Consider the following 21,972-nt stretch of genomic DNA (forward strand, 5'->3'; position numbering starts at 1 on the left):
AAAAATTAATTTTCGACTGTCAAGGTTGAAATCTAATTGATTATTGGTTTATACAGCGTGTCCACTTTTAAAAGGGCCAAACTCCATGATGAGATCATACAAGTGATTTGGAACGAAAAATGTCATATAACACATAATCGAAATGTTATCGGTTATTCTTTAACATAACCTTTTGTTGATTTCACGAAATATTCCAAGTTTTTCTAATGGTATCAATCACACTACAGTTATCTCGTAGCCTAATTAAATTTGACCACATATCTGGAAACAGCAATAAATCTGATACATGATGAGAATTCGTGTGTACGAAAAAATTTCTTATTGCGGGCTTGATAAGGGGATGGGATGAATATCACGATTCTGAAGTGAACAAAATTAAGCCTATTTTTTCAATGGTTTTATCAATGAAAAATAATTAATTATGGATATGTTTTCTTTTCAACAAAAAATACCCCATTTAGATTGCTTCCGAATGACATATAAGCTTTTATTCTTGCTGCTAGTCTTCTTCCATTATATTTATTTATTATATAATTGTTTCCAGTAGAGGACAAGCCTATAAACTCGAAGGTTATAGGATATCCTCACTTTCAAGGTGTTCCAGGCATAAAAATCCAAAGGCGTAAGGTCGGAGCCTCTTTGTTGCCATCTTACGTTGACCCTTAACTCATGTTGAAAATGAGAAACCATGGTCGCATGGGAGTTTTCTCTTTTCCATACATGGGTTGAGGGTCAACGTGTGGTTGGCAGTCATGAGAGGTGAACTTTTCGGACGAGTAATATTTCCCGATCTGATTGATCCAAAGCATCTTGACAGACATATTGGAGAAAATGTCTGGTTTCAAATAAATGGCTGTCCAGCTCATAATAGCCGGAATGTACGGCACTAAATAAATCAATATTTTGGGGTGCAATGGATTGGATGGTTCAGTCCGGTAAGATGGCCAACAAGAAGCCCCGACCTTACGCTTTTGGATTTTTATGTCTGGAACACCTTGAAAGAAAAAGTTATCACAATATTTTGAATAGAATCTGAGTGGTGTTATTGAATTCTTTTCGTATGCAAACTAGATTATCACACGTCTCCAAAACTATAAACGTCCGATGAAGTCAGGATCTTCGCCAAAAAAAAAAAATTAATTTTAACTTTACCCTACTCTACCCTCTGCCGTCAATAGTCAAACGTTCCTCGCAGATTCCTTTTAAATCGTCTCAGTCGTCACTGAAGGTATTTAATTTCAGTTTATCGCAACAGTTGCGAAATAATTCACTAGTTACGAGAAGTAAAAATTTCAAGACATAGATGAGTTCCAGAAAATGTCAATTTAAATGTCAAAATTTGAAAAATCACTATGGTCTTTTCCAGAATTATTGACATCCCAGTAGGTTTTTAAAGTCCAGAGGCACATAACAGCGTTTCTGGTGTAGGAACCTGAAGATGGGATGCGATTAGTCATCCCGAAACCGGTAGTTCTTGTAGAATAAATTGGTGAGAGACAGTTTTTAGGTGTTTTTATTTATTTTGGTATATTATATCATCTGTTCATTTCAGCTCAAGCTAATTCAAATATCTATATTAAACTTATATTAGGTATCACATCACTCTGTAAATTAACTTGTACCTATAGGCGAAAACCAATCGTGTAACTGAAAGTCCTCTGAATTGATAATGATTTTTATGTGTATTTTTATAAATGATTAAATTGAAAGTTTGACTGAGGAATACCCTTCCACCTCCTGAACTGAAAATTTCCAATTGTTAGTTCGGGATACTCGAGTAATTTCCAATATTTCATCTCTATGATTCAAACAAAAATGAAGTTGCTGAAGAATACTTGTACCAGAGATAGAGTTTTCAAGAATAGTTTTTCAAGAATATAAGGACTTCATACTGAAAAAAACCTTTTTATCACTGTGGTAGGAGTAAAAAATCTCCATTGCTTTTGTATATTGATCTTCTGAAAAATTTCTGGAAAAGAGCTCCTGTCAAGTCAACCAAATATAACTACAATGATGTTCAGGAAATTCGTAAATTCGTAAACACGACAGAGGGTCAAGTAGGGTGTGGTGAAAATACAATTTTTGTGCATAGGATCATAAACGTGCCAGTGCTCCTGAAATTAGGCCGACTCACTTCACTTAATCGGGCTTGTATAAGTTTCCATACGTGTGCTATTATAGTTCGTATACGAAAAGAATCCAATAACACCACTTCAATTCAATTCAAAATATTGTCATTGAATATTTCTCATGACGACTGTTCATCATACCGGGATCGTATAAGTTTTCTTATAGTACATTTGAGGTGTATAAATCGAAAAGATGACAAAATAAATTCTCAAGCTTTTCAACTGCAGCGTTGCCAAATTTTCGGACTAGATGCGTCGGTCAACTATGCGGATTATATACATCAAGTTCATGTCGCTCGAAGCGCCCTCGCACTGGCCAAACCCTGAAGTTTTCTGTATATAATAAGGAGTATAACCGACTTTTCAGACCCACCTGAAAATTCACCCCTAGCATCCCCTAACCCCCCTTATAACGATTCTATGGTCGAACGTTACCAGACCCGGAGCCGGGTCTGACAACGTCACTTTTGGACTGAAAAGTCGGTCGAGTATACCGTTTTGGGTCTGTATATGCGGTCGAACAAATCTATATATATATATATATATATATATATATATATATATATATATATATATATATATATATATATATATATATATATATATATATATATATATATATATATATATATATATATATATATATATATATATATATATATATATATATATATATATATATATATATAACTAACAAAATACTTCGATCTGTCGTTCGAACTAAAGGAGATGTATAAGCTCAAGAAAATAACTATTATCCCACTGGTGATGTCGGTCAACGGACTCGTAGAAGAACATCTTGTTGATAATACAAAGCTGTTGGAACTTGACAGCTATGTTGTCTCGAGTGCCCAGAAGGAGGTCATACTGGGCACTACACGTATCGTAAGACGCTTCCTTCATAGCTCTTGATTCCACTTTGGCTCCCAGAGCCCGGTGGTATTTCGTAATTCCCTGAAAGGTGATTGACAAAAAAAAAAAAAAAATATATATATATATATATATATATATATATATATATATATATATATATATATATATATATATATATATATATATATATATATATATATATATATATATATATATATATATATATATATATATATATATATATATATATATATATATATATATATATATATATATATATTTATCCAGCATACTATGTTGCGTCCATACATTGTCTTTGGGCCATACACTATTGCGTCCTGAATAATACTGCGTCCGTATACCGGACGCAACATTGTTTTTCAAAGTTTTCTCTGGTATTTCGAGGGATTCAACGACAGGGGTGGTCGCAAATCGTGAAGGACGTCGAGAGCTATCTTTGGAACAACTATAGATTTCATTCAGCTTTTGATAAAACAGTTATTCCATGTTGAAAAACATATCTCCAGACGCAGTAAAGTGCGTCTCATGAAACCTAAAGTATATTTTTAGTTCACGCAAATTCCGCTTCGGGGGCGCTTCAAATGATGAAAACTGATATACAGTCAATATACGTCTTTCACACGACGCATAATGTTGCGTCCTAAATCTGGCAACTGTGTATACAAGTAAACCAAGTTGTATTTGCACAACTGAAATGATTTAGCTTCCTAGGCTCCAAGGTCATCCCGAAAGTCTATTAGGTGAAGAATTGGATTCTGTCTCTAGAGCAATAGCAGGTCCGATTGAAGTGCCCTTATGGTGTTCTTTTGACTGATATTGTCATTATTATTTTTTCGAATGAAAAAAAATTATAACTCACGTGAATTTTATTCCACTTCAATTAGAAATCAAACGATAACACTTTCCAGAGCAAAATCGGATTTATAAATTGACATGAAAGGTATCGCTTTATCCGCTTAAGCTTATGTCATCTCATTTCACTTGAGAATTAAAATTTTATTATTCCACTGGATGAATAAACGTCAACTTCCCTGTATTTTCCTCTTCATTTCTTTTTGTTCCCGAGGGACCAGGAACCTAGCTATAGAGTCATACGGTCATACAGAGCAGTTTTTGTTGATCGGTCGTCCTGTAGGCCATCTGGCATTTGTGAATTGGTGTATTCTCCAGATTCTATGTTCTTATGTTGTTATCTACTACTTTCTTCATTGTCTTCAATAGAAACGATGTTGAATTCATTGTTCTTGAAGATTGTGGGTCCCCATTTTGTTGTGAAGGGAACTTTTGTCCTTCTCCATTTTCTGTGTATATGACTCATTCTAAGCAGCTTCTGGTTATCTTCAGAAGATGAAGACGAATCTCTTCTAGGATTTTTCTTCACACTTCTGGTGATCTATATAGATTGAAGGTGAAGGTCTATATTGCTGTATCGATTCTAGTTATGGGTTTACTACCTGTGAAGGTTGTTTTGGGAAAACTGAAAGATCGTTCCTGTTCTCCTTCGCTGAATTATCCGTCTGGCTTATTGAGCGATAATGTGGGGTTGATTACTCCTTTTGCCATGACCTTTTGTATTCTGTGTGCTGTGGGATTAGAAGTGACATTACCACAAAAATTAAAAAGTTCTACAAATTATGTCAACTCTTGTATATATGTAGTGTCCTTGTAATATATTACATAATAAGGACTGTCTGTCAAAGTGTATATCACAGAGATGCGAGTTCTGATTGAATTTAGAACAAATCATACTGTACACAGATGACTGAAACAATATATTTGTTCTGGGCGTAGTAAGGTTGAACAAGCGTACGGGTCTAGAACTTGGGCGTCCTACATGAAATCCTACTCTAGCGAGTAGATGTGCCATTCAAGGGTCCATGAAGGAACCTCAAACAAACAACGCCCTTCTTGACATCAAGCTTAACTGCACCGAATTTATTCAACAAAACAGCATGATCTTACTCGAAAAAACTTCTTTGAACAGCCTCCATTAGTCCGAGAGTTGGCAACTAAATTCGGCAAAAGTTTTGTACTGGCGCATAATTTAATATGATTTAGTATTGAGGGTGTACATAAGTCAGCACCCACTCTCAAGGTCAGGTAGTGAAACACCTAGCGGCGACGCGCTTTGATGTAGGTATATGAAATTACAACAACGGTGTGTCAGTACACCACATAAGTTGCTGCCTTGACGATGTTGTTTCAAAAGAATTGTATTGCCTGAAACTGCATTTACTGCTTAAATATCATATATTATTTGTGAATGAAATATTCAGACCACATATCAATAGAAGAGAGGCAGTCAGCAGTCACCCCAAAGTACGGATATTGTAATTTTATATAAATCAAAGAGCGTCGCCGTCAGATGTTCCACTACCTGACCTTTTAGCGTGGGTGCTGATTCATATACACCATCAAAACTAACTCATATTTAATTATGATCCATTACAAATCTTTTGCCGATTTTCGTCACCACCTCTCGGAATATATGTCATTGTGATGTGTATGGCAATCGTATATTGGGTTCCAAGCAATTCATCCAAACTCCAGTTTGCTCGTCACAAATGTATTGAACAGCAAAATCATGGTTTCCGGTTCAGAAAATATCTGCTATTACGCACGATGAATTCATACAATCTTTGCCTCGTACCAAGTAAATGATTAACATGAGGATCAAATGTAAAAGTATATAGTTCTTTTTCCTGGTGTACGTGGCGACATTGTACTCAAAAATGCTCAATGGTAGTTGATTTCTGCCGCACCAAATCAAGAATGAGTCCACAAGGCACGCTGCAGGAAACGCAGTCTTCAATAGTCGGCATGAGCCCATGCACGAATAGGATTAGTTAGATGCATCCTCACTTGTTCAAACTTCCGGGAGTGGATAACTGGAGTGGAAGGCCTCTAAAATTCCCTGATCGACTTTTTGTTCCAGATCGTAATGCGAGAGGTTTGGCCAATTAGTTTCGAACTGTTGTAAGTTTTGCTTCAGATGGAACTTAATGGTGGATCAGTTCCTCTTCTGTTATTTTATATTCGATTATCCTATGGTCAGAGATTAATGGTTTGGTCACCATTTCCCAAGCTTAAACACTTCTTCTGGAAGCTGCGTTGACCATTGTCACGTCCAGAACCCCTGTTCTTGCCCTAGTGACAGAACCCTGTGTTGTCCCCAAGTTCTTGAGATAGTTCTTCATTCTGCCAGAGTTCTGCAGGCCAGAATAATCTCCAATTCTTTCTTTGGTCTTTGGAGGTACAAATGAGAGCTTTGGTTATTTGTATATGCCATAAACTTCTCTCAGTTGGAAGTAAAGAATTCGCATTGTGTCTCTCTATATACCCTGATAAAGTATGAATTCTGCAAGCGGACAAGATGTGCATAAGTTTTCGTCGATCACGGCTAGCCCTGCAAGATGTTGAGGTGACCACTTGCATTATATTCTTCTTATACTACCTAGTATTCTAGTATCTAGTATCACTCCATCTTGATGAACAAATCCTCCCGTTTACGACATCAGCTCAGCCGACTCCATAAAAGCAGAAGATGATTTTTACAGCAAGTCATGGTCTTTCAATCTCTTGAAATATATAAAGTATATGTTTACTCATATGATATTCGAATGAAAACTTCAGTTTTGCTTGTCAATCTGGCATTCTAATATCTTTTGTTCTGCTGGCGTGATAGATTTTCCTACTAGCTTAAGATCGATTCATATGTCGGATATTAGCTTCTCCAAGGCACTCCAGCTCTTTGACTTTGATTTTATTATGAGCTACTATTCCCTTGAGTGGGTCTTGACCTCTCAATAATCTTATTCCATTTCCAACTTTTGTGTATAATGTTGGTATTGCAAACTTTGAAACCCCTGTCTTCCTGCATTCGAGGAAAGTATATCTTTAGTATCGAAGAGTTACAGTTACAGTTTGTTCGGCGCATCTGTCGAATCCCCCAGAACTGCTACCGCGACCAAAGCGGTCTATTGTGGCACACAAACAAGCTCAAAGAGCTAAACTTCTACCTCCAGTGCCATCTTCCAAGCGAGCCTTGTCTGCCGATGGGCAGTCACTGAGGATATGCTCAATGGTTTCGTCCAGAATTTCATTTTCCGTCTATTTGACTACCCTGAGAGAGTAGTGACTCTCCAGTTTGCCAAATTGTTCGTAGGATAAACGTAGGATAAACTAACAACTGTGCAGTTAATGCATTCCTAATTGACGTTATCTCCAGAGCACCATTTGTTATAAAAAAAAAACCGAAAATGAAATATATAACGTTTTTAAAATTATTACATAATCACTAAAGCTCTTCTTGACAAAAAGACACTCAAAGAGTGTTTGAAACTTTCTGAAATACGATTCCCCAAGTGGGCAGTCCACAAACTAAGGATGATAGCCATCATAAATACAGGGTCTTTCACGAGGAACCTCATTGTATTTTCATGAAATTCAGCACTTATAAGTATTTCACGATGCTGATGAAATCTAAAATATTTTCAAGGCATGAGCACCTCCGGTTTTTCCGGAAATAACGTCAACTTCCGTTTTTCATATTAGAACACCATTTTTTTATTGCAGAAATAGATTCCTTAGAAAATTTCGAGTTATTTTGATGTAACATTTTTCAGTTTTGGTTGGAAAATTCTCTCTGAGCGGGAAAATTCGAAAAAAAAATCGAAAATAGAGCTCCGCTGAAACAAGAATAACTTCGAGGTTTTTGGATGGAAAATTTTCATTTTTGGGATTTTTCAAGATGTAAGATTGATGTATCCACTTTAAAAAATCGAAATCGCGATTCATGATACAGGGGGTAAAAAAATCGCTTTCAAAGTTAGGGATGACAAAATCGTGAAAAATCAATTTTTTCAAATTAGAACCCCATTTTTTTATGACAGATATTGAATGTACGTTAAAAAATAATATGAGTGTATGCATCACACCCTTGCCCTAAAGTGGATATTTTCTGAGTTATTCACAAAAAACTGTTTTTCGTCTTGAATTTTCAGCTATTTCTTTTCCCTTCACGCCAAAAAGATGAAATTTTCAGGAACTGTTACTTAAACCATGTTTTAGATTTTACTACCCTAATATGCAAGAGAAAAAAGTTACAGGTTGTTCCTAAATAGATGGCGAATTTTGATTCGAATTTGTATCGGAAACCTCTTCATTTCAACTAATCGGCCATCGGTTTTCTCTCCAGTGATAAATAAATAATTCCTTATGAACCATATGCAAAAACTTACCATGTTTTACATTCTTTTTTTTTAATGATAGATATCATTAATTACATCTGCCAAATTCCTCTTTATTCAGTAGCATTTTGTGTTTACTATTAATTTGGTGATAATTCGTATTAAGTTATAAAATCGATCACTATGCCTAATTTTACCAATGAAGATTATTTAAATCTCATTCTACTTCATGGAGAATGTAATAAAGTTGTAGATAGAACGATTCGACTGTTCATTGAGAGGTTTCCTGACCGACCCAGATCAACGAGAGATACCATTAACAGAACCATGACAAACTTGAGAAATGTCGGATCTTTCGTTAAGAAAACTATACACAGAGAAAAAAGTGTAGTAGAAGATGAGAACAACGAAATTACAGTTCTTGCATATTTTCGTGTGAATCCTCAAAATTCTCTCAAAGATGCCGAGATTGATCTGGGATTATCTCAATCGAGTGTTTGGAGAATATTAAAAAAACATAAAATGCACCCATATAAATTCAATAGGGTACAGCATTTGAAGGAAACTGATTTCGTCAGGAGAACAGAGTTTTGCGAAGCTATGATGATTTGATTTCAAGAGAATGAAAACTTTTTGGACTGTATAATTTGGACAGATGAATCTACATTCACAAAGAACGGTTCTTTCAATAGGCATAACAGTCATTATTGGGATGAAGAGAACAACCACCACTTCAGACAATGGAACTTTCAAGAGACCTGGAGTTTCAATGTTTTTTGCGCCATCAAAAATAATGCAATTCTCGATGTTCACATTTATGATGGGACTTTAACTGGTAAGATAGAACACTACACATGTTTGCATTATTTAAAGAATGTTCTCCCTTAGGAGATAGATATTCTGACATATTGACTCAAATAATTGAGCCGCTAGTACAGAACCTTAATGACTTATGGTATCAACAAGATGGCGCGCCTCCACACAATTCACTCAATGTGTCAAATATCCTCTACAGGCTATTTGAAGATCGATGGTTGGCGAACAATGGTCCACATCTTTGGCCACCACGTTCTCCCGATTTAACTCCTTTAGACTATTATGTTTGGGGTAGGATAAAAAATATTGTCTACTCAACTCCCCTGACTGATAAAGAGGACTGCATAGAACGAGTCAGAAATGCGTTCAGGTTTGTTTAGATTTTTAGATTCATAGTTTTGAAAGTCAATTTGGTTTTTAAACACTTTTGCAGATCTCTTTCTCCCGATGAAATAAGAAGAGCAACGCACGAAGCATTCCTGAGACGTATAAATAAATGACTAGAAATTAACGGTCAAAACTTTGAGCATCTTCTCTAGTTATAACTGCGAGAGTTTGCCATGGTTCTCCTAATAGTAACTTGAAGTCGGTTTCAGGAAGGGGTGAAAAATCTACAGCATGGTTCAAATAACAGTTCCTGAAAGTTTCATCTTTTTGGCGTGAAGGCAAAAGAAATAGCTGAAAATTCAAGACGAAAAACAGTTTTTTGTGAATAACTCAGAAAATATCCATTTTAGGGCAAGGGTGTGATGCATACACTCACATTATTTTTTAATGTATAATAGATTCAATATCTGCCATAAAAAAATGGGGTTCTAATTTGAAAAAATTGATTTTTCACGATTTTGTCATCCCTAACTTTGAAAGCGATTTTTTCACCCCCTGTATCATGAATCGCGATTTCGATTTTTAAAGTGGATACATCAATTATACATCTTGAAAAATCCCAAAAATGAAAATTTTCCATCCAAAAACCTCGAAGTTATTCTTGTTTCAGCGGAGCTCTATTTTCGATTTTTTTTTCGAATTTTTCCGCTCAGAGAGAATTTTCCAACCAAAACTGAAAAATGTTACATCAAAATAACTTGAAATTTTTTAAAGAATTTATTTCTGCAATAAAAAAATGGTGTTCTTATTTGAAAAACGGAAGTTGACGTCATTTCCGGAAAAACCGGAGGTGCTCATGCATTGAAAATACTTTAGATTTCATCAGCATCGTGAAATACTTATAAGTGATGAATTTCATGAAAATACGTTCAGTAGTTTCCCGTATAAATATGGGTGAGGTTCCTCGTGAAAGACCCTGTATAGAGGTGTTTTGAAAGATGAAAGTTGTAATAACTGGAGCCAATGTTATAATACGATCACGTCATCGAGTTCGAATAATCCTACTGTACCAGATTCTAAAACATATGTGGCAACTACGCTGGACGCAACAACATGCTAATGGTGAAAGATTGAATAAAATTCGGACGCAGCATTGTGCTACATATGAAAACAAAATATACGCCGGACGCACTAATGGTAGCACCATGAAAGGACGCAATAATGTGCGTATATCAACTTCTTTATTAATAAAGATATTTGAGATCTGAAACGACCAAACTACGTAATTTTTTGCGTAGATTAATATACTTCGATCAGATTCCACCTAGGTAGCGTATTTCTGGGAGACGCAATAAGGTTGCTTTTTGAAAGGACGCAATAAAGTATGCCAGATGTAAATATATATATATATATATATATATATATATATATAAATAATTAAATAGATAAATCATAAAATAAATAATTGATATAATATATAAAATACAACAATTATTCAATGGGCATTTCGCCATCTCAATAAAATCACATCCCACACACTTATGCACATACACACACATTGTAATTTTATTCAAATCAAGTTGTATAGGTTTATTTCCTTCAGGAACTTAATCGTGTTCTCAATTTTCCTATGCGAAGAGAGATTATCTCTCAGAAATTTTCAGCTGAATCCAGGGGGATTTTGCCCCTTGGCAAAAATCGAAAATAGGGGTCTCCTAATTTTCTTTTGAGAATCTGTGACAAGATTTTGTTGCATAAAGTTATGGAGATCCTGAACAAGGAGGTGTCAACATAATAAAATAATTGAAGCATTGACTAAGTTATAATAATTTATTTGACTATACTATGAAGAATGATTAAACAAAGACATTTACAAAAATTTTCATGGGTATTGGCTTGATTCAACCCCTTTATGAGTAAAGGCGGAACCAATTTGGGATTCCTACGCTGTTCATGTACGATCAATATCAAGTTCTCTTTAGAATTTAATCAGATAACTCTGCATAGAGGCGCGTATCCAAAAATTTTACACTAATGATTCATTATTTTGAATAAGTATCTGCACTTGAAAAATATAGAAAAATTGGTGTAAGAATTAAATGATCAACGTGTTCTATCATCTCCTAGAGTCACTTCGTAGCAATACAAAATTATCATTACACTTGAGGAACTTTCTGTTCGTTGTTTTGGTCCTGCCCCAGAGAGATAATTCCGTAAGGTAAGGAGTAACATTCGTTTCAGAAGTGAATTCAAACTCATGATCGATGACTTTGCATTTGATGTCAGAAGTGATAAACTCTCATCAGTTGAACTGGAGCAACACATTATTTTTCTTGAAATAATTTTAGATTTCGTTTCATATTCGTTTATTTCTTGAATGAATGATTTGTTCATTTTAAACAGTCTTCCATTTTCCAGTAGGTACGTGTTAGATCCTTAAATATCCAAATCTGTTTCCTAAAAAATGAGATGTAGCTCCCCTTAGTAGTTGTTTTCTGTGTACTAATCTCCAGATTATTTACTGCCTTTTGAGAATTTGAAATAACACGATTTTATTCCACATGCATTTATAGATTCACCTCTGATCCCGCCTGTTCATTATTTTTTTACGAATTTTATTTTCCTAGTGAGGGTACTCATGAAACTCATGCATTGTTTATTATCGTCGAGGAAGCGATATTTTGTAGACGATGATGTGAAATTCATTGCCATATTTTGATTCGCAAATATCAAAATAGTCAATAGATCATGATCGATATACTCAATCAATGTTTCAGTCAGATACTTGAAGAAATGAGATCCTACCCTATCGTTGGAGTAGGCAATGTAACCTGAAAAAAAATTCTACTATGTAAAGATGTTTCAAAATCATATATATTTTTCAAAGTCAGGTTCTGACAGAGTCCAGAGGTATTAACTACTTATGTGGTGTTCTTTATTGATTCAACCTAAGCTTACGTGAAACATCTTCAGAGGTCTAAAAATTAATGGATTTAAAATATATAGAACAAGGTGACAATTAACCATAGTTCCATGTGAGAATGCATATGTGAAACATGACAAAAAATCTCTTCTGTGCACAATCCATATTCAACTTAACAGTGTCTAAGATATACCTACGCATTTTCGAAAATTCGGTACTGTTACTGTGTTACTCTGTATTATTTGTTGTAAATTTATTTACTCAATTATATACCTCCGGACTCCCTCAGAACTCGATATATAATGGATGGCCTATTAGACGGTTTTTAAAGAATTCCCAACATTCTCCCTAAAAAATATTCAGACCTACATGCAGCTTCCAGTTATACCGAAAATATCCCGCTCCTTTTTTATCACAAATGGCACATCCGCGATATCTTCACATTGTTAAATACATGTACAGGGTATTTATAAAAAGATGATTAATTTATACAAACCTTTATCAGAAATCAAGATTTTTTTCATAATTTTTGTCTATTCTACGTGAAAAAAGAGAGGGGTTGCCTACTAAACCCTATATCTTAAAAGAAAACTTTCAAAGTTATCAAAGACTTGAAATAAGGAAAAATAGCAATTTCGAAGTGCTTGATTGATCTGAGACTTCCAGAAATCACATATGGAAACTGAAATTCGTTGTTCCCATAAATAAGTTTCAAAATTTTTCATGAATTGATAACTCAAGTCTTTAATTTAGGTATAAAGTTCATTTTTCCTCATTTTTTTTTACGTAGAACGGTAGAAGCGACTGAAATTATGAAAAATGTAATTTAGTAATTCGCTGATGAAAGTACAGTAGATACCGTTGATTCGGGTGACTTGGGACGATTGTTGAATTCAACTTGTCATATTTTCAAAATGGTGACCTATTTTTATCTGAAAAAGAAGATTGAATATGCTTTATGACTCAGACTATTGATTAGGATATATACCATGCTTCAGAATTCGGATATAAGTTTTGAAAAGAATAAAATATACTTGTCCCAAGTCACCCACCGATTTGGGAGTCTTGGGAGACAAGTTAAAATCTATTGATTTCTTAACTCTCAAATGAAATAAGTTACTCGGGACGGCGTATAGCTTTGAAAAATTAGAATTTGTGATTATATAGTTGAAATTCGATAAGGAAATTAAATGGTAAACCCCTAGTACAGCGAAACATCGGCATATTTCCTGCTACTAATGCTAATCGGCATTGTCCCAAGTCACCCTATTTCACAACAAAATAAATGAATGATATCCGAGTTGCCGTTTGATTTGTAAACAAGCTTGTTTCATGACATATCTAATATACCAATATCCCACGTTTCCAGAAAACAAAATTACACATGCCCAAAGTGAAACACATGTACAGGACATTAGAAAGTATAAGGGCAATAAAAAACGCTTTTACTCTCAAATTCGTTAATTTTTCCTGTCAATTCAAACGCTCTGGTCACGGCAAACTCAACAGAAATTAATTGTTAAACTAACCGAAAAGACGCTACACAATCTTATAAGTTTGTCCCTTCACTCATAAATGGTAAGAAACAAATAAATTGCAAGGAGGGTAATTGTTGTAAAGTTACAGGACTGCCCCAAGTCACCCGAATCACAGCCTTCTAAGGACTTTATAGACGGCTGTGCCCGAATCTACCGGTACCTCAGAGAAAGAATACTTCTCTGATAATGTATCGCTCGATCAAACATTCTTATTAAATTAAGTTTCTAATTTGGGAAATTCAAAAAATGTTTTAGCGCCCATTTAATTCGATATCGACGACGGTAAATTGTGGCTCGAAAAGTAAGATCATATAATAGTTTTTTCACCTTGAACAGTTGCGTATATAATTAAGAAGTCCGCTGCTTTTGGTAGTCTATATTCTTCAAGATGTCCTCCATCCGTCTGTACTGGGCTCAGAAGTGTAATTCCTTGGTCAATTTTAGAGCCTCTACAAGCTCCTATGAAAAATATCTTTGGTTTTGCAAACAACGTCTTGATTTCCTTTATCGGTTCGTAAAATACCTCCGCTGGATCGTAGTTCGTATCTTTGGATGCTATTTGATGGAAGTTCCCATGTGAACTTACCGCTATAGCGAAACAAGCATATTCATTGAAATTCATTGATGAAACTGGAAGGGAACGATGATTATTAGATTAAATATAAAAAAGAATACGAAATAAACATACCGATTAATCTAGTCTAAAGTAATTAGAATGCTACATTGTCAAAAAGTAATTTTTATATTATTAATATCAAAGATTATAGAGTAGAAAGATAGGAAACGAAGCGACTAAAGTGATGTGAGCGCCATCTGTGTTTCAAATGTGTTTTTAAGGCCCTAAGACTAGTTAAAATTTTAATTCCAGAGACATATGAAATTTTGCGAGATGTCAGAGTCATATGGCCATTTTGATCAAACAGGTTTTGAATGTTGAATATACGCGGGATTGGCGTATAAAAACACAGTATGTATATCGAAATTGAATGATAAACTGCAGAAAGAACAAAAGATTATTGTTCGAAGATTCAAGTCTAAGTATTAACTTAATATTTTGTGGCCACTCACCTTTCTTCATGATACTTTTGATCTCATTCAAAGTACAGTCTCTATATGGCATTATGTCGAAATCCAGCTTGGAAAATGTTTTCGTCATTGAAATCACATCTAATTCAGCGTACCTGTCCGTAAGATTACCAAAAATGAATTCAGAATGGGCGAAAATCAATAAATATCCTTTACGAGGATAATTCATGGAATAATATTCATCAAATTTTCTAGTTTTTGATATAACCACTTCTTCGTTGAACCTGTAAAGAAATCATCTAGTGAAAAAGATGAATCAGTTATAGATATACTTAATCTATATTGTTAAAGAAAAATAAGGAAAGTACTGACTTGTGTTTTTTCGAATCCATCAAGGTATTGAACTCTCTCAACGAGGCTAGGCTTTGAGAAAAAAAATCCGAAATATCCCTCTAAAATAAATTGTAATCCATGACTTATCAGACGGTATCGAACATTAATTCGATGTTTCATCTGACTCCTAGCTATTTATATTTTAGCTACATTTTTCCACAATCAGTGAGATTGTTAGAGAAGAGGATGTCAAAGAATACTGAAGCATCTCAGGCATCTGCATATTAGGTATGCGCCAATAATTTAATTTTCTTTCATAACCGAAATTAATATATTCCAGCAATGATCTTTTGTACTTGTCATTCAAAAACTAGGTGAGCAATCCTAATTATCAGTTTATATTACGTTGATTATGGTCCTCACATATTTTTGAATTCGTTTATTTTCCGAAGTAAATTCACATTCTGAGAATACATCAATACATCAACGGTCTTAGTAGACCGTTATGTAGAATGGACAATATAGCGTATTTAAAGCCCAAAAATATTAGTGCATAAGCGTCAGAACTTCACATTTTTGTAGTACACTGATTGAGATGTGTCAAATTTCGAAGGCTAACCAACAGCTTATAGAGAAGTGAATGGACTAGAAGTGCCTTAGTGCAACAATTTAAAAAAAGGTGAACGAGATTATTATGAATATGGGTATTATGAATAAAATATTTTGTCCGCTGTAATTTTCTTTTGCATTTGAAAATTTAAGGTAGGTACTTGAAATATCTATTTTCTGTCTTTGGATTTTGAGACAAATAATGAACTTTTTACTTAATAGGAAGAAATGCCTCAAGAATCTCCATTCAAAAAAGGCATTCACGAGTTTCTTATTTACGCTTTCAATTTCTTACGTGAAGCCTTGATTTTTTTTTTTAATTGAAGTTAAAGGACGTCTCTTTTTTCCAATTAAGTTATTTTTTTATGAGAAAAAGAACTTGAACTTTAGTGTCAATAAAACTTATTTTCACAATCATTTTTCAAAGAAAGTATTAAAAAGGATTTGTCAAAATTATTTCGAATACTTCTTCAGCTCGAATTCACATTTAAAACAAAATACCAGTTTTTTTTACGGAGCGGCTTTTTAACAAGACTTGAGAATATCTAGAAGTTAAGATTCACCATTTGAAAATTCCACACATTTCAAATTTGACATTATGTTTCAGATAATGCACAATTAGATCAATAGCGTTTGTAATGGTGATATGGTGCGTGATCAGAACTCAAAAAATGATCAAATAAAAGATAGAATAGATATTCACCATCGCAATTTGTATTTGGCTATTATATCAATTGAAGTTACGAGTTATCCATACCGTGAGAATTGATGTTGTCAACGTATCAAAAAAAAAAAGTATTCACACTAATTATATGTGGTCGATTCATTCAGACGAAACTGAATCTTGCCAAGTACCGACCGAATCGATAAAATAAAAGTTCTTTAACCTTTTCAATGTCATCTTCTATTAATATGTCCGTAGTAGGCAGGCACCCGAAATCTCGAAAATATAGGTGTGTTGTTTGTCAGAAAATTTATACACAATTTGTTGTTATTCTCCAACATCATGAATATAAGGTTGAATATACGGAATGTCTGTGTAATCTGTAAATTATTCGGAAAATTTATCTTCTATGACCATAGATTATCAATATGAAACAGATTTTATGAATTGTACTCTACGTATGACATAATTCAGAAAATCCTAAGTAACTCAGGAATTATTCATTTTGAGCATTGACATAGAACACTATCATTATTTTTTTTTTCGTAGACTCAAACGCAATCATGAAAATTGGGGTTCTTATTCGAAAAACGGAAGTTATGGGCGAGTATTTTGAAAACTATTTGAATGAATACAATAGTTTTGATAGAAATATATTCGGCATTGAATACTCATTCATAACAGAAACGAAAAAATTGAAAAAAAAATTATTTTCACTCCTTGTATAACCGTGCACAGGCTCCAAGAATATTTTAGCTCGGTAGCGAATTTCGAACGATATAACAATACCAATTTTCAAATATGTCGAGTTCTCCAGAAACTTCTAATAGGCACTCGAACTTGGAACACCCTATGTAGTATCTAAAATAGACGTTCCCAGAGCTGACTAAAACTATAACGAACAATTAACAGGCATTGCATATTGAATAACGTGAGACGAGAATAAAATTTGCCAGAAAAAAGGTAGCAGCGAAGAAAATTATTCAATGTCGAGGATCTAGCCAAATGAGCACTGAAAATTTGAAAATAAAATGAAATGATGATATCTGGAAAATTATCTTGAATGATTAGAGATATTCACCGATTACATCATCTTATACTGCCGAGACCGCTTGAGTAATGAATATTTCATTGAGGGAGGTCCATTCCATTCAAAATTGCATTCGAAATGCAATGTTAAAAAGGAAATCTATCATTCGAATACGAAGAATTTTTAGCTTTATTCTTCAGGTTTCAAGAATAGGGTCAATAATTCAGATATAAATAATATTTAAGATATAGGTAGTGGTTCGCACAACATTATTTTCAGATATAAAATTATTCATCGAAAACAAAACTGTGGAAAAAATTGAAGTGTTGTTTTTTTTTAAACGTCCACATATAAAGAAGATCAGTTTTCTTCCCAATTCTCAATTTCTTCAATTCTTAACATTGTTATATTCTGCATTCAAAACTGTAATCCTATACTCTTAACCTGAAAGATCTCAAAATATTACCGCAAAAACTATAATTTCATGTGTACCTACATGTCTATAATGAAGACACTTTTACAAACTGGAAACTTTGTTATAAGTTCGATGAAAGATATTTTTCTTCTTCCTTCCATCGGTACAATTCCAAAAACTCACCTCTTCTGATATTCCTCGATATCCTCATCATCTTCATTTTTTTCGACACGCTTGAAACACGATGTCATTACACCGTCCACTACATCCTCAGCACCGGCTGAGTTCTTCAGAAAATTTTCATCATTATCCATGCTCATCGTCAGTACTTTAAGTGATGGTAAAATATGAAAAATTTATTTTTATACTGCAAAATAACCGCGAAAAATTATGTTGATAATCACAGACTATCTCTGGGATTCACAGGAATTCAATGACTCAACTTCGCTCAACGCTTGGAATTTTGTTGTTTACAGTCTCGAAGAAAGAATTCAACTAGTTGGGACCTGATGAAAAAGAGCTTAAGCTACATTGATTATATATTTGTCGATCAAGACGCAGGCGCATTTGGATGGTACTCATTGATAATTCGCGGAAATAGATAAATGATCAAGTATTTGATAAAAACAGATGTTTCACTGCAAAAGCTCGTCCCAAAAATGTATTTATATGCAATGTAGTTTTCTTCACAACTATGGTTCAAATTTTGGTTTTACTTGTAGCATCAAAATTAAATTTTTTTCTGTTGATATATCGAGAAAAATATGGTATATGTACTGAAATTTCACAAAATACTCATATGCTGAAAAATTTTCAGATTATCGAACCATTGCTGTAGAAAATCATAGGAATAGCTTCAAAATGGGCTGAACAACAAATGGTGAATGAATATCTCGCAGTTTTTATAAAAATTTGATCGAGGCATATACATGTGATTGTGTATCTGAGCTGAGTTACGGGTTGAAATGAACGAATCGTTGAAAAATGGAAAAAAGATTTTTTTAAATATTTTGATGATAATAATTTAGTGTATTCGATACCTATTTCCTGTGTGCTTCCCATATATTCTAAATTCTTGCTGATGATCAGAATTCTTTGATTGAATTGATGCAAAATAAGACAAATCTCGTCAAAATTTCTATTCTCATAAATAAATTTCTTAGTGAATTCAATATTTCGAACAAAATCGCATTGAAGAATACGAGGATATTGAAAAATTTTTAGCTTACTATAGAACCAAAAAATTTTCAATGTCAAAATATTTCATTACTCAGCATATTCTCCTCTTAATTGAATACATTTATTACAGCGAACCTGTAACGTCCTCGACCTTTAAAAAAAATTTTTCTTCTTGCTCTGCAAACCAGACCTCCACAGCTTTTATTACCTCCTCGTTGGAAGAAAATTTACGACCTTTTAAACTTTTTTTCCACTCGCCAAATCTGGCGAATTTTTTGCATGGCAACATGAGATTTGTGTGCAGGGGCGTTGTCCTGCAAAAGCAAAACTTCTTGGATAACTTTTCCGCGCCTTTTCTCTTTAATTTTTTCCCGTAGAGTGGTCAGTAATGTGGAATAGTATTCTCCGGTTATTGTTCTACCCGTATCCAGAAAATCAATCATGAATTCTCCATGGCAATTCCAAAAAACTGAAGAAAGAACTTTTCCATCAGATTTTTGGACACGAAACTTCTTTCTTCTCTAGGTCTTGGAGAACCAGAGTGTCGCCATTCCATCGATTATTGCTTTGTTTCTGTATAGAAGAAATGTACTCAAGTCTCATCCATAGTAACATTTCGGTTTAAGAAGTCTACATCGTTTTCAAATCGAGCACAGATAGAACGCGATGCTTCTACCCTTGCACGCTTTTGGTCAACATTCAAACATTTGGGGAATCATTTTGCAGCAATTTTTCTCATGTCGAATTTGTCGTGAACTATATGATGAACGCGTTCGTATGAAATATTCAGTGCTTCAGATATCCGTTTAAGCCCAATTCGACGGTCTGATAAAATCATTTCATGAACTGCATCGATATTTTCGGGGACTGACACAGAAACTGGCCTTTCAGATATCGATTGAAATTTATTCTGGGAGGATTCTGCATCTCTTCATAAACTTCTTAGGGTTTTCACTCCCAATCTCTGAAACAAAATCAATTAAAAATGAAATCAACGATTTGCTCCTGCGTAAATTCTTGCACTAATTTGTCAGGAGCAAATTAACTAGAAAAAATTGTTGCCTGACAATGAACTCAAAATAAATAACGTTGAAATTATAATTCTGTAACGTTTCGGAGTCTATATCAGACTCCTTCATCAGAAGATTTTCTAAAAAATAGATTTTTCGTCTGATGAAGGAGTCTGATATAGACTCCGAAACGTTACAGAATTATAATTTCAACGTTATTTATTTTGAGTTCATTGTCAGGCAACAATTTTTTCTAGTTAATTTGCTCCTGACAAATTAGTGCAAGAATTTACGCAGGAGCAAATCGTTGATTTCATTTTTAATTGATTTTGTTTCAGAGATTGGGAGTGAAAACCCTAAAAAGTTTATGAAGAGATACAGAAACTGGCCTTCCCGATCGGTCATAATGTTCAATGGAAAATTTACCCCTTTTGAAGCTTGAAGTCCAATTTTTCACGGTCGCATACAAAGGACACTGATCACCAAGGGTATTAAGCATATCTTCGTAAATCTACTTACCTCTCAACCTTTTTAAATACAGGTACTTGATGATGGCTCGATATTCCAATTTTTCGATTTTCAAAATTTCGGTGGACATCTTCTTTTTCTTTTAATTTATTGCGTAACTCTGGTTTTCTTTTTTGACCTCAAACTTCACACTGACACTTCTAATGAGTTATTGTTCGTTGCTATGGTAACGCAATTTGTTTTATGCATGGAACTGATCTAGGCCAACTACATAGATATCAATACACCTTCGTAAGTGCCTTACTCCAAAAGCTCACTTTATCAGAATAAAATTAAGTAGATAGACTAAGACTGCATGGAGACGCCATCAGAATATTGTACTAGTATCTATTGTCTGGACTCTTTGATAACATAATTGATGGTCACATGAACAAATTTCCGTCTGGGGAATATTGGCTAATAGGCATTCTTATCATAGTTTACCATGAGGAATTTGAAACATCAGAAACACAGACACATTTCAAACTATGACACATTCACATTTTACTTTTTCCCCTAGAATTAGGAAAACAAGTATAGGTTTTGTTCTGCATCCAGTGGCGTAGCTCGCTCTAGTGGGGCCCTGTATCATTGTTTGACAGGGGGCCCTTATTACGTAGCCAAATGAAGGGTGAAAATTTTTCACAAGAACACGAAGCATTTATTCTCATGAATTTATTTAACAGGAAAATCGAAATCATGTGATAGATATACATAGTGATATTTTATAAGGCCAAATAATATTTTTATGTGTTGTACCTATAAGAAAATCAATTGAGATTGAACTTATTATTATTATCTATGTTTGCAGAATTCCTACACCCATAGAGGTTCTGGGATAATTTCAGATAAAATCGTTATATTCAGTTTTATCAAGAAAAGAAAGCATGCTGATATAACATCCAGCCAACTGGATACTATATTATTGAGTTCTATCAATAATAAATTCAGTCAGCTGTTTTATTGAATTAATATTCTCAATTTTAGAGTTCCAGCAGGCATTTGATGCGATCAGTTGATCATTCAGATCAACACACCTTTTCATCTCTTTTTCATTTTTCCGTTCAAAATGATGGGAATTTTTCTGGTTGCAACACTTCGGAAGTATTATATATTCTTTTGAAATAGAGTGTTTTTATTATCTAAAAACAATGAAGCCGGTGTAAAGAAATGACAAGAGACACATCCTCCGTCTGTCCGTATAAGTGTATTGATAATGAATTTGTGTAAGGACTAAGCTGAAATAATTATATTGAAGGACATCTTCTTCATAGGGCAAAATCTAAAAACTTCTTCCCTCTTCTTTCTGCCATGATGGCTGACGAAGTGAGAATAATCTGAAAACAAAAAAGAAAAAAACGAGAGGAGTATTTTATATTTCTT

At 34.1% G+C, this 21,972-nt stretch overlaps 1 protein-coding gene across 1 annotated transcript; it reads right to left on the bottom strand.

Moving 5' to 3' along the window:
* Nucleotides 1–11,457: 11,457 nt before the first annotated feature.
* Nucleotides 11,458–18,406, bottom strand: LOC123313244 (caspase-1-like). The gene is made up of 4 exons (XM_044898030.1): nt 18,077–18,406; nt 14,885–15,126; nt 14,144–14,446; nt 11,458–12,186 (listed from the first exon to the last, which is right to left on the bottom strand). Exons 1-4 carry the CDS (start codon nt 18,211–18,213, stop codon nt 11,954–11,956), a joined length of 915 nt encoding a protein of 304 aa, XP_044753965.1. The 5' UTR covers nt 18,214–18,406; the 3' UTR covers nt 11,458–11,953.
* Between the last annotated feature and the right edge of the window lie 3,566 nt (nt 18,407–21,972).

This window comes from Coccinella septempunctata, chromosome 1 (genome assembly GCF_907165205.1).
Source record: "Coccinella septempunctata chromosome 1, icCocSept1.1, whole genome shotgun sequence".
Taxonomy (NCBI): domain Eukaryota; kingdom Metazoa; phylum Arthropoda; class Insecta; order Coleoptera; family Coccinellidae; genus Coccinella; species Coccinella septempunctata.